Here is a 13,980-nt window from a genome sequence, read left to right as displayed (position 1 = left end):
AGAAAACTTGATCCTAGCATCCTGGCAACAATGTCTGCTGATCATGTGCTGTCTATTCGCGATCTCCACTTTCAGACCATGGTCTATCTCTATAGCAACTAATCCCAATCTTTGCAATGTTCTACAATTAATGAAACTGTGAGTGCTACCACTGTCTACCAATACATGGACAGATCTGCCATTAATCATTCCCTTCGACCTGATTGTGTCAGCACTTTTGGCACCCATCAAGGCATGTAGTGAGATGGTATACAGTGTAGACTGGGCATCCCAATAAATCTGGTCATCATCCACAGGAACATTACCATTAGCATCACCTCTGACAGGAAAAGGCATCGTAGGTTGATGCTCCAACACAGAGAGTGTTGGCTTACGGCCTTTCCTGCTACATGTAGGCTGAATATCAATCTCATGCATCACATGAGTGGTTTGCTCAATAGCCCCACCCGGATCAAAAGGAAAAACAGTCCCCTTTGTGGCATCTGTGTCAGGAGACTCATCTACATCATGAACTCCTGTCAATTCCTCATGAGAGACATCATGGGGGTCTGCTACATCAGCCACTTCATCATCATCAGATAATTCAATTATCATGCTGAGTTTGGCTGAGCTGACATTCTTCATTTTGCACACATCTCGGTGCTGAGGTGTCCATTTCTCTCCACACCTAAAGCATAAATTTGCCTTCTTCCTACTGTCCATTATGGCTCTGGAATGTTGTTTAACTTCTGATTTGCCAAAACCAGCGCTGGGTTTGACACCTGTCTTTGCATCCATGGGCCTGTATGGCTTTGCATATGGTATCTTACTTCCAGAAACCGTTGGATATCGTGGGAAGGAAGCAGCTGCTGGTTTCTTATCAATCCAATCAGCAGAATTTGTCTTCCTGTCAGCATCATAAGCAGTACCATAGAAGCTATGTGACACATGCTTGTACTTGCCAGCATATTTTGGCTCAAACACCTCAGCAAGCTGGGCTGCTCGCTCAATGGTTAGAGGATTGTGAGCTCTCACATCAGCAGCTAGAGAGGGATCTAAGCCTTGTATAAAACGCAGCAACTTCCCTTTCTCAGAAATATCCTGTACAAACAAAGAAAGTCTCCAAAAACGCTGCAAGTACTCCTGGACCGTATCTGTTTGTGACAGTGCATAGAATTCAGGAAGGTACTGTTCAAGGATCAGGGCCGAGACGAAGGTCGTGACCATAAGCTCCTTGAACTGTTTCCAGGTGGTAGGCTTCTGAGGTGACTCTCGCATGTAACGCCACCATGTATGTGCATAATCCTGTAAATGCATGCCAGCAAAAATGATCCTCTCCTCATCATTCTTAGGGTAGAAGCGGAAATAATCTTCAAGCTTCGTGAGCCACTCCTCTAACTCATTGGGAGTGCGAGTGTCACCCTAACTTATGCACAGAGATTTTATCTTTCACATCTTTGGCTGCGTTATTCCTATAGTGACTACCAGCATACTCACGCTTGAAGCTCACATACTGTGAAAAGGGCATCTCATTACGAACATCCTCAGGCAAAGCCCTATATGAACGTAAGGCATCTGAAAGCATATCATCCATGTTTGCATGCTGCCCACTTCCAGCATCATGCTAGTTAGGAGAACCACTCCCCTGATGCATAAAGTGCGTCTGACTGAAAGCATTACCTCCCTGATACACAAGCTGAGTCTGACTGAATGTATTAACAGGAGGTGTCATCGAAGCATGCAATCCCTGCTGAGTCTGCCTGCCATAAACATCTCGGTGGGTGGGTGGCATAGAAAAAGGTTGAGAAGAGGACTGGCCCCTCTCCCAACTGCCCTGAAACCCAACACCCAATCCAGGCATGCTCGCCGTTGGCAAAAATGTGCCAATGGGCCGGCCCAAAATGGACGGCTCAGCCAATGAAATATGTGAGCCAAATGGAGGCCTGGAATCAATAAGAGAAGTGCTCGGCGGCACGGGCAAGGCATCACCAAAATCAACATAATCCCCATGCTGGGGTGCATGCATAGAACCAACATCATAAGTGCGACGGCCATCAGCCATAAATCCCCTGTGTGGGTCAGGAAAATCACCCTGGCTATCCGACTGATCCCCATGCCGGGGTGCTGTATCGTGCATAGCCATAGCAGTGGTGAGCTGCTGCCCCAATTGCTGACCCATCTGCTGAAAAGCCCCCTGAAGCATCGAGGCCAATGCATCTAGAAACTGTGTGTCGGTAGGCATAGCAGAAACTGGCTGTAAGGGAGATGCACCCTCTGGGACCGGCATCTGCTCCTGCTGAGCAACATCGTCACCGTGCTGAGATGACTCATCCGACCGGGGTGCACGTTTGGGTGCCATGAGTGACATGAGGAAAATGTGCCAAGTGTCGAAGGCTCGATGTAGAGGCTCGAGAGGTGTCAGTAAAGAGGCTCAAATGCAGTCGTTGAAGAGGTTCGAAGAAAGCTCGGTGAAGAGGCTGGAATCTGAGTTTTTGCCTCCCTTCTTTTTTTTCTTTTAAAAATAAATAAATAAATAAATTAGGGAGGGGGAAACCCTAAGTCACCTAAGCCAGTTAGGGCAGTTCTAGCCTAAGACCTTTAGGACTGTTAGGGCACTGTCTTAGACCAACCTAAACTAGCCTTTAACCTTAGTTAGTACTAACCTAACCTAGAGTTAGACTAACTAAACCTATTTGACTAAACCTAACCTAACCCAATCTACTAACCTAACCCACTCCACTAACTAAACCTAACCAGCCTAACTTGACCTACTGACTAACCCTGGTTAGGAACCTTAGACCTTAGTCTAAGGTCGTCGAGGCGGCGGCGCAGGGGCGAAGATATGGTGATGGCGAGTTTGCTGCACGTGGCGGCGATGCAGAATTTGCAGCATCGAGGGGATTCATGGCAAATCTGATGTACGCAACAACGATGGCGAGGCAAATCTGCTGCATGCGACGGCGATGGCGATCTCCTACGCTTTTTTTTTGAAGCTGGTGGCTGGCCTCGCTATCCATAGTGCGCTTGTCTGCTCCGTGACCGCGTGAATGATCAGCTGGGCTGGCTATCCCTGGTGCATAGTGGAGGGCTATCCCTGGCGCATAGCTTTTGGAAGATTTCATTCGTTCGTTTCTGTCCACGGCGCACAACTCTTTTTTTTTGAGGTTTCATCTGCGTTTCCAGTCTAGTTCTCTAGGCCGGTCTACTGTGCAGCATTGGTTTCTCCACTTAGGCAACCTGCTAGACCATAATTGTTCTCTCTCACGTTTGCGTAAGAGTTGAAGTGAACGGTGAGAGGGGAAGCAAGGGTGCCAGAGTCGGTGCTCTGATACCAATGTAGAGAAGGGGGTAGGGACAGATTTGGAGAAAGGGGAATAGAGGAGCAGAAGTGGGAGAGGAGAGAGAGGGGGGAAGAGGGAGAGGAAGGGTAGGAGAGAGAGAATGAGGTAGGAAGAGAGGGAGAGATTGAGAGGGAGTAGGAAAGAGGGAGAGAGAGAGTGAGTGAGCATAGGCAGGAAGGAGGAAGGGAGAGTAGATAGGATTAGATGTCACATCAAAAAGTCCCTTACAATCCTTTTGGGTTGACTTATATAGTCCCCCACAGTTCCCACATTTCCCCTACTATTCTCCTATCTATATCCCCCTTAAAATCCTTCTTTTTCCCACCTTCATTACACGGGGCTTAAGCTGTGCATTCATGATGCTAGTGAACCTTTTGATGCCTCTGTTTACAGCTAGGCTGTTGGATGCCTTCTTTATTTTTGCTACACACGTCCGGACATACTATATGCAGTGTCCCAGTTCAGAAGGTTTATGCACACAGATTTCACATTGGCAGGCTGTGAAGCGTGTGTTCCGTTATTTGCGGGGCATGTGATCTCTTGGCTTGCTCTTTGCTCTTTCCCGGGGGGGGGGGGGGGGTGGTGACTTTCACTTACATGCTTATAACAATTCAGATTAGGCTGGTGATTTTGATACTCGATAGTCCACTAGTGATAACCTTTTCTTTCTTGGATAGTTGTGCATGTTTTGGTTAAGCAAGAAACAATCTACGGGGGCTACCTCTTTATGTGAGGCTGAGTATAGGGCAGCCTTCACGACCATAGTTGACTGTATTTGGTTGAGGCGTTTACAGGGTGATCTTCATGCATCATTGGAGAAGCCTACTCCAATTCTCAATGACAGTCAAAGTGCCATTGCAACGGCACAGAATCTTGTGTTTCATCATCGTACTGAACACATTGGAATTCATTATCATTATGTTAAGGAGCAGTTACATGCACAAGACATCAGCTTGGTCTTCTGCCCTACACAGCAGAATGTGGTAGATCTCTTCACCAAAGCATTACCTCGTTCAGTTTTTTTGCAAATCTTTTAACTTACATCCATTTGGTGATTGATGTTTACCTTGTACATTGTGACATTGTCACAGCAAAGGGAGTGTTAGAATTATTTATATATCCTAAGGTAGTGACCAATGTTATGGAATAAGGGGTAGGGGCACTTTTTCTTTTTATTAAGGTTTTCTACCCCTAGCCTTAGGTAGAGGTTAAGTTTGTGCGTGAGTAAGGCACGAGACATTTTTTGACTCTAGGAAGGATTCATTCTAGGGTTTTGTCTCTATGACTACCCTTGCTTTGTAATTCTTGTTACTATTGCAATTTCATTCCAGCTTGCTTCAGCTCCATTCTTTTGCATTCTCTTGGTTCCATTTCCGACACTCACCTCCTCTAATTGCCCTTGTGTTGTGCGCACTTTGTCTGTAACTCTCATATAGAGCCATGATTGCCGATGCAACTTTGTTTGCAATGCCCAAGGCTTGAAGATAGCAATGAGGCAAGTCCATGGTGCCGAGTCGAAAGCCTTTCATAAGTCGACAACACAATATTATACTCTTTGTTTTTGGTGACAGGCATGCTCTATATGATTCTAAGGGTGAAGATGTGATCCAATGTGGATCGATCTCGTCTAAGACGTGCTTCCGGTGGCTTGCATGCATGTGTTCTGAATGTGCTAGCCAGTTGTATCTCCCGTGTCAACTCTTGGCCATCAAATGGCGCAAGACAAAGGATAAAGAACAAGAGTGATGAAGGTTAAGCAATTAGTAACAAAAAAAAGATTTTTAATGTGGTTTGGTTTGATAATAGGGTATAGGAGGAGGTAGGCAGAGTAGCAATGAATTATAGAAGATTGTGGTTGCCTAACTTACCATCGGTTTAAATGGCTTGCAGGGGTGATATGTGACAAAGGTTTGACTCTAGGGGATCTCATGGGCGTATTGAATGAGTTCTTCAGTCGATTAGGTGACATTTGTTATTCAAAAATCCCTTTTTATTAGTATTAAGAACCCAAGGAGAAATGTCCTCATGGACCCGTAATCTATATTGTACATTGTGTCTATGACTTCATTGTGTGGTTTAATAGTGGGCCCTATTTATGGCTACAGGCATCTCAAAGCTGCGGTTCAAGCCAGCATACAACCCTTACACAGAGCCAAGCATGGAGATATTTAGGTACTTGTTCTTTTTACAAGTGATAACTTTTCTCTTATATCTCATGCCATTAGTATCTGTGAATCTAGGCATTTCAAGCCCGCCATCGTGCAGATGCACGAGTGACAGACATGGTTCTTAAGTCTTTTTTAAAGTAGTTTGTCATAGAACAAGCCATTAATCGTTTTATTTTGGCTCTTTTGAGCACCAAGCATGTTAGTATCTTGGGCATATGAAGATGCTTGTGCACTCGATCCATGACATGGATAGCTCACAATGAAATAATCTACCTTGAAAAGGCCATTTAATTTGTAATTCAAAAATCCATTTAATTTGTGTGATTCCTTTTTAAATTCAGTTTCTCATCTTTTAACATTTACACATGTATAAAATTTTGTCTTTTTTTGCAGCTATCATGATATATTAAAAAAATGGGTGGAGGTAGGTAATTCTGGCATGTTTCGACCAGAGATGCTTCTTCCTATGGGCCTACCTAATGATGTATCAGTTATTGCATGGGGATTGTCACTAGAAAGGTAGCAATCATCCTCTCTGTTGGATACATGACAATTTTGTATCCGTTTTTTCTGGTTAATTTGATCAAAGCACGTATTACTCCTCTAAATCTCAGGGCTTTCTTTATAAGAATCACACATAAATTCCATTGTGTCATGAAGACCACAAGAGAATCCTTTTTTCTTCATTTATGCTGTGTGATGAATTGTGTGCAGTTACTAGTATGAGTTTATATTTCGTTGCTTATTTCTTTTACAATGAACTCAAGGAGAAGGAACTTGGGTTATGAACTTTCGAATTTCTTTGCCCCATTAGTTGTTGGTTCACTTTTGGGTTTCTTCCTTGTATTGAAAGTTTGTTTGTCACAAACCACACACACTCTCTCTCTCACACACACTTTTTTTTTTTGTGAAACCAGTATCTATAAAATTAACATGAAATCAATGTACATGACATAAGACTCCAAAAGAGAGCCTAATGGAAGAACTCAAAAACAGTGAGAAAACACTTCAAGGCTAGTAGCATCCAAGTCCCTCGCAGCATAGTGCTCTGAAATGAGGTCGGTGGTTGTCATAGTAGCTAGTCTTTGCTATGCGGGATAGAGTTTACAGTTTTCGACCTTGTGACTATTATGAGATTGAAACTGCACTTATTCATTTTCAAAGGACAAGTCTGGGCATGCTTTTGGATTCATCTATATATATAACGGTATCCTATAGAAATGAGCACTAGTTCTTAACTAACACGAGACCATCAAGTAGAGATACCCAATTGAACTCTGTCCTTAATCAAGTTAATGAGATACAGTTCAGTAAGAAAGTCTTATTAATCTGTTTTTGTGATAATTGTGGGACTTCAAAATATATTTGCATAAACTAGACCGTACTCAAGTGGTGGCTTCTCCCCCTTTACCTTACGAGAATGAACATACAGGTCCTCAGTCTGCAACAGCAGATCGAGGACCTTAAACAGGAAAATTAGCAGTGAAGTGCTACAACAATGCTTGTCCACAGGATAACTGAGTCAACAAGGAGCTCAGCACAGCAAAGTCTGAGTAACCCCCTCCATTCGTTATCTGTAAGCTTGAAACTCTGATCTCTCATGAGGTCGGAATCAAGCTAGAGAAACAAGTCGATTTAGCAATCAAAGAGGACAAAGAAAGAGAAGCTAGCACATTGAAAGTCTGTGTAGGAGGATTACCCAAGGATTGGTTTCAAGTGGAAGCGACATTATGAAAGCTATGCAGAGATAATGACAGAAACACCTAGCATTGAGTGGCCAGAGCACAACTTGATTAGAACTCGTTTAGATGGTACTCATGCAATACTCTCGCTCTTGCAACAAGAGCTGTATTCTCAGACATCCTAGCAGCAGAACTCACTAGATCCCAACTTAGGCACAAGGCCACCAAGTTACCGAAGGTGAAGGCAGCTAGGAGGAGGTAAGTGGGATGTTTACATTGAAGGCAAGGCTCGCATTAGGCATTTCAAATCGAAACCTAAGGCCTCTCAGTCTATAACTGATGTATGGGTTCTTTTGGGGAGTGGATGCTCACTTTTGTGGCTGCATTTTTAGCTTTTTCTACCATATCTGCTTTTTTAAGTCTCATAAATCTTTTGGGCTTCTGCAGACAATAATAGACAATCTTTCTTTCTTTCTTTCTGTTTCATGCATCTTCCGCCTGAGCTTGGTGGAGAGAAGCACCATGCACTTTTTCTAGGTTGTATTGCTATGATGTGTTGTCTCATTGGTTCAATTGGATCTTATAATGGCGTCTCTTAGCTTTCTTGGGTGTGCATGTCCTTCCTCATGAATATTACGTTCTTTTTGTGGCAAGGTGGGCCGTATCTACTTTTGACTGTGTGCTGGGTATGCACACTGTCTATGGGTGCTTATATTTTTCATGGTTGTGCATGTTTGATTGTAAACTGCTCATACACATTCATATTTGTATGTGTTATATTTCAGGCCTACAATGATTCTATATGGGATAGATAACATAAGGGATCTCTTTGGTCACAAGGTAAGCTGTTCCATTGCAGAGAAACATCAGATATTTTCTGTTTGCAATTCCTACTGAATGCAGTCTTCGTGTTGAACAGGAAAGCAATACTATTGTGTATAGCTAAATTCATTAGTCCTTTTCAACGAGTCTTGAGATTGTCTTGCTTTTCCTCTTTTGATTCATAAGTTGTCCTGAAGTTGATTCTTTGCCAAAGACCACTTCACTTGGAACTGTTAAAACATGTGTTTGACTTCTTGCATGAGCCTGGCAGGTTCATCAGTTGTTGTTATCTAGTAGAAATCATTGGGTGTCTGAACTAACATGGTGTGGGTCTTGACAGGTGGACTTAAAATTGATAAAGTCCAATCCAATATGCCGCCTTGGATTGTTGACATAAAGCTTGGTATGATGGTGGTACGGATGATAAACCTGTGGATTCTTCTCTACCAAGAATGACTTGAGTGTATTTGTCATGTGACTACCATAGGGTGTTAAGAAACTTTATATTCATTATGCCTGTAAAATTTGCAGGCTCAATTTTTGAACATGATAAACTGGCGAATCCTTGAAGTTAATTACAAAATTGGTTGTGTATCTCTTTGATGCATGAGAATTTTTCCATTTCCACCGATAATGTCAGTATGCATACATTGATGCTTAATACAAACCTTCTAGAATATCGCAGTCCATTGAATTTACAGTCCATTTATGCAGAGTTTGATTCAAGAGAATTGTCATTTGCAAAGTTCTTGTTATTAGCAGATGGTCTTCCATTGAATCAAACTCTGCATCAATAATATATATCCTATAGTAGTATGCTTCTGATTGAGTCACACTTTGTATGCAGTGATTGGGAGGTAGCATCGGATTTACCAAAAATTCATTGCTCAACGAATGGGATCTGAACAAGTGTGTCATCTCTTCATTCATTAAGGGCAGGTGCTTTGTTGAGGGCAGAGGCATATGAAACACTATAGCCACCCGCTCCATTGTGAAAGACTCGACCTTTTGATACAACAACTTGCCAATCATGATCAGCACCTTAGCTAATAATACCAAGATACAATAACATTATAAAGCTTTTCTCAAGAATGGAAACTGAAGAGCCCAACCGACTTATAAGAAGAAGCAAGATGCTTGACATCGACGCTAGTTCTCTTTGAGAAAGAAAAAGCATGATCCACAAAACTCTCTAGACAAACTAGCGCCCACCTTATGCCTTGATACAGTTTTGAGAGCATGAGTTTGCAATGCCCTCACCTTGAAGATGAAGAGGACAATAAGGAGCTAAAAGTCTCTTACTATGACATGCACCGATTAAGCATAGCAAGTTGAATTCTTAGACAATAAAAAGGTTGATGACGATTCCTATGATAAAATGAGGCATTTATGAGAAGCAGGGCTGAGGTCCTTGAAGTTGACAGTGTAGAAACTCCGTGGGAGAGAAACTTGCTCACATTTGGATATCGAAAGTAGCTCAAACAGCTAAGATACTGATGGATTGCTCAAGAATAAATGAACGGACAAATGTTTCCAGAAGTGGAGAGAGTCTCATAAGGTTTTCATTACGGAAACTGTAGTCTCACGTTATCTCCCAAATTTATTGAAAAATCAGATGGAAGGATGTATTACTATTCATAATGGGTCAAGAGACACATTTTTAATTTACGAATTAAATCATTAGGTCGAAACAAAAATTGAGTTCACAATCACAACAGTTGGAAGACTCAAATGAAAAATTTTAGTAGAGGAAATCACTCACTCACATGTGACTTCCATCATTTGGATGGTTTTATTGGTCTTCATAGGGTAGTCTTTACTCTAATGGCTCCGTTGCATACATCTAGAACATAATCCTTATTTGCATGCCTTGGCCAACTTTGCAGGATCGGTTCTTTTCTTTGAACTTATTGTGTTCAATATGTCTTTCCTAAAGGTAGAGAAAATTTGTATTTTTCTTAAAGTCTCCATTCTTCTTCTCTATCAAGGGACTAGAAGATTTTCGAGTGGCCACACTCATATCATCATATTTTTTTGCAAACCATATTGCATCTTCTAATGATGAAATATTGTTTCCTTGACTTCATTTTGGTGATCACATATTACAAATGATGAAATATTGGTAATGATGAAATGTTGTTCCCTTGGTAATTATATTGGTAATGATCAAATATTGCCCTCTCTTGAACATATTACAAATCATAAGTAGATTTGTATTTGGTATATTAGCACTAGGTCTTGAAATTGTTGAATACTAATTCTTGTGAGTTCATCTCCAAGCTTGCTAACTTACGAATTCATTGCCTTCTTGAATGAAATCTTCATAATAAAATTCTTGTAATTCATCCATGTATGGGATTTGTCCTTTAAATGTTCCTACACGATAGTTAATCTCCTTTGATCATTAAATTTATACAAGTCAAAATGATACGTCCTTTTTCTCCTTGTCAAATATGCTAAGGATGAAATAAGGATATCCAAGCATGCCGTACAACGGATGATTAGCATTAACAAGGGTAATAACATCTCTCAATAGTTAAACTTTTGTTGGGGGTTTCGTATTTGTGGCATTTCTTCTTCTTCATCCATTTGACTATTCGAGATTTCACTCTAAGGACGAAATTTACAATATAAATAAGTATTTTTGATGTGAGGTTTGTTGTAATAAATTAAAATTCTTGTAATGAGTCTTTTATTCAAGAAAAATATCATATTTTCTTCTATAAGAAGGTAGCTAATAGAAAGAGAGGGAGGGTTTTAATTGAAAAAAACTATATATTAAGAAAGAGGTCTCTAAGCTAAATTTTTTGGAAGTGGGCAATAAGCATCTCTAGTATATGTTTTAAAACCTCCACAATTTGAAAGACGGTTCAAAAATCTCACAAACCACTAATGCGCAGCTCCAACAATTTTGATATATGAGACCCATTCACATAAAGCTCGGGGCATCATGAAGCATGTTATTTCAATGTATGTGTAGTCCAAGTTCAGGCTTGTAAATGGAGTGTAGTCCAAGTTCAGGCTTATAAATCCATTTATATATTATGTGATTACCCAGCTTGGCTCTACTTAATAACAGAATGGTCATCCAAGGTCAGGTGGTAGTTGGATGCTCTTATTTTCAGTGTTTAATTTTATCATATTACACATACTTGAAAAAACTTGTTATGGAGAGGTTTATTTGTCACGTATTCCTATAGCACAATCTGAGAGATTTTTGTAGGGGTTAAAGGTCATTGTGCCTTTACCTCGGTTATGTACAATACTCAAACACATATATAAATAAATGAAAAAGAAGATTAGGGTGTTTTGCATCCATCTAAAACTTGTGTGGCTCTTTGTTTCTCTCTCTTTTATTCTACTTTCGTTGAGAGCACTCTCAACTTGTATCAGAGCCCAGGTGATCTAGCTGAGTGTGCGTGAATGCTTGGAAGCTCAACAGCTTTGTGGGAGGGAGGAGAAGCTCTGTGGGAAGCTTTGTGGGTGACTTTACTTGCATTCGAGTGGACAGAGATCTTGAAGGAATCTTTGAAAAAGTCACTGTGGTTTTGTAAAGTGGTTTTTAGAGCCTGTTAAGCGTTCTCAAAGAAAGTCATTTTTTAAGCTTTTTCTTGTTTCGTTCGACGACAGAGACTCCGTATTAACTTGTAGAGGCAACCATTGCTTGCTTTTGGTGTCCATTTCACTTCAGGAGCTTGGAAACATCTTCATTCTTGAATTTGAGATCATTTCGTTGGATTTCTGACTCACTATGTTAGAAATAAACTCTCCCGAAGATGAAGTCTAATGGTAGACTTTGCCAATGTATCCAACTCATTCCATTCATTTGTGGACATAGCTACAGGCTTAGCTGCAATCCCTTGCAAGGGTTTTATCTGCTTCTTTTAAATAAGCACATCCCTTATTTGTTCTTTCCACAAAGAAAAGTTTGTCCCATCAAACTTTTTAATGTTGAAAAACTTCTTTTCAGACGTGGAAGAGGATGTCATAATACAAATAAAGCAAAATTCAAAATGCTAGTACCTACAAGAGAGAATCACACCAAATACCAGATGCACTTAAATATGTATGCCATAATAGAGTAAAATATCACCAAAACTCAAAGCTCAAAGCATCAAAAGATATAGTTGACTCATGTGTATGTACTATGCATCCATATGAGCAAATCTAGCTCAAAAGAAAATGCCAACTGCAATGGCAATCCAAAATGCCAATAAGTGCCAAATGACTCAAGCATAAACACCGTCCATGGACATATGCAACAACAATATCTCATCCAAGAAAGCATAACACTATCAGTGCATCAACTGCAATTTGTCAAAGCTATCCCTCAGCATAAAATAGCATCCATGTGCAAAGCTTCCATAAAAAATAACATCCCATAAGGCAATCTGGACCTATTAGCGCATCCAAATGGCATATAAATCATCCACTGCAACCCAATGCACACCACGAATGAGCACACACGACTCAAACTCTGCAACAAGAGTGATCTACATAAGGTATGCTCAACAAATCATGGTCTTACGACAATGATCGCAACTGAAAATAAAACCTGCTGAGATGCCTCAAAACATGGGCACCATTGCATAATCGGACTTAGCAAGACAATCTGCAAATATCTCTTTTTTGTTGGAACTCCAAAATTTCAACCGATGAGTGAGAAATGGGAGTTAACACTTATCCACTGCCATGTGGCATAAATCTAAGGTTTCAAAATCTTAAAATGAAAAAATACATAACAGAGTCAAAATCAAATGCACATAGATCTATAACTTTAAAAATACTTCACAGAATCGCGCAAGGACTGTCAGGTAGAAATTTTTAGGCATCCGGAATGCAATGAGATAGACGGTTTGAGAAACCGTGGTCCCAATCACTGGATCCAACACAGATTGAAAAACGTTTTTGAAAACTGAATTGTTTGTAAACTCCACTAGAGTGCGAATAATGAGCAACATAGAAGTTTTCGGACCTCTTGAGGTCACGGGAATTGACAGATGTGCAAATGGTTGCTCCAAACTTGAGTTCCAACACCCAAGCAGAAAAACATTGAATTGGGCTTATGCTATAGCTTGGAAGAGAAATGTATTCCATGTATTTCAGAAATGGCTGGCCTTGGTTGAGAATCAGTTAGGTAGAATGTTTAAATGACTACAGACTGACAATGGTGGAGAGTATCTCTCTCATAACTTTTAGCATTTTTGTGATACACGTGGGATTAAGAGGGAGCTCACATTCCCTCATACTCCAGAGCAAAATCCAATTGCAGAAAAGACGAATCGTACCATTCAAGAAAGGTTGTAATGCATGCTTTCCAATGCAAGTCTTTCTGGTGGTTTTTGGACTGAGGCAATGAAGACTGCAGTGCATGTGATCAATAGATCACCTAGTAAGAGTTTCGATGGTGGTATTCCTGAATAGGCATGGAGTGGCAAGAAGCCCTTTTACTCTCATTTGTGTATATTTGGGTGTGAGGCATATACACATGTGCCAAAAGAGCTTCGAAAAAAGCTAGATCCTAAGTCTAGGAAATACATCTTTCTGAGTTATGGTGAAAGTGGAGAGGGCTATCGTCTTTGGGATTCAGAAGCAAAGAAGATCATATGCAGTCATGATGTAGTCTTCAATGAGAAGAAGGTGCATAAGGCATCCATGAGGGATGTGGAAATGAGGAGAATCACTTTTCAAGACGTGAATCCACCTGCATATGTTGATAGACAGCACACTGTCCATGCACCAAATGTGCAAGAAATGGTACCACCAAGTATTTCCACAGGTATACAATCAAGGGTAGATGATGGATCATCTATTAGTAGAAATGATGAGCCAAATGTAGTTGATTATGCAGGTAGGAGAGCAAGTTGAAATGCCCTTGAGAAGATAATCTAGAGTGTCTAGACCACCTGATAGATTTGTTTCAGGAATAGACTTGGTTTCTTTGTCACATGGAAAGAAAGCATTGCCATGTAAATGGGTCTACAAGAT

General features: G+C 40.8%; 1 protein-coding gene across 3 annotated transcripts in view; it reads left to right on the top strand.

Annotated features, from left to right (window-relative positions):
• Positions 1-9,960, top strand: part of LOC147880521 (phenylalanyl-tRNA synthetase, putative / phenylalanine-tRNA ligase) — a 127,885-nt gene extending 117,925 nt beyond the window's left edge. Inside the window, exons 14-19 of one of the 3 annotated variants that reach the window (XR_015540559.1) lie at positions 5,211-5,282; positions 5,426-5,492; positions 5,882-6,007; positions 7,956-8,010; positions 8,333-8,627; positions 8,840-9,960. Coding sequence is in view for 2 of the 3 variants with exons in the window: in XM_087370718.1 (XP_087226844.1) it covers positions 5,211-5,282; positions 5,426-5,492; positions 5,882-6,007; positions 7,956-8,010; positions 8,333-8,389 (377 nt within the window). In the remaining variant the exon portion in view is untranslated. The remainder of the gene's footprint in view (positions 1-5,210; positions 5,283-5,425; positions 5,493-5,881; positions 6,008-7,955; positions 8,011-8,332; positions 8,628-8,839) is intronic. The other 2 variants (XM_087370718.1, XM_087370717.1) reach the window with 2 other exon arrangements.
• Positions 9,961-13,980: the final 4,020 nt, after the last annotated feature.

This window comes from Dipteris shenzhenensis, chromosome 32 (genome assembly GCF_047967505.1).
Source record: "Dipteris shenzhenensis isolate YYH24624 ecotype China chromosome 32, Dip_SZ_1.0, whole genome shotgun sequence".
Taxonomy (NCBI): domain Eukaryota; kingdom Viridiplantae; phylum Streptophyta; class Polypodiopsida; order Gleicheniales; family Dipteridaceae; genus Dipteris; species Dipteris shenzhenensis.
The sequence above is the reverse complement of the archived record's forward strand: the minus strand, read 5'-3'. Positions and strand labels throughout refer to the sequence as shown.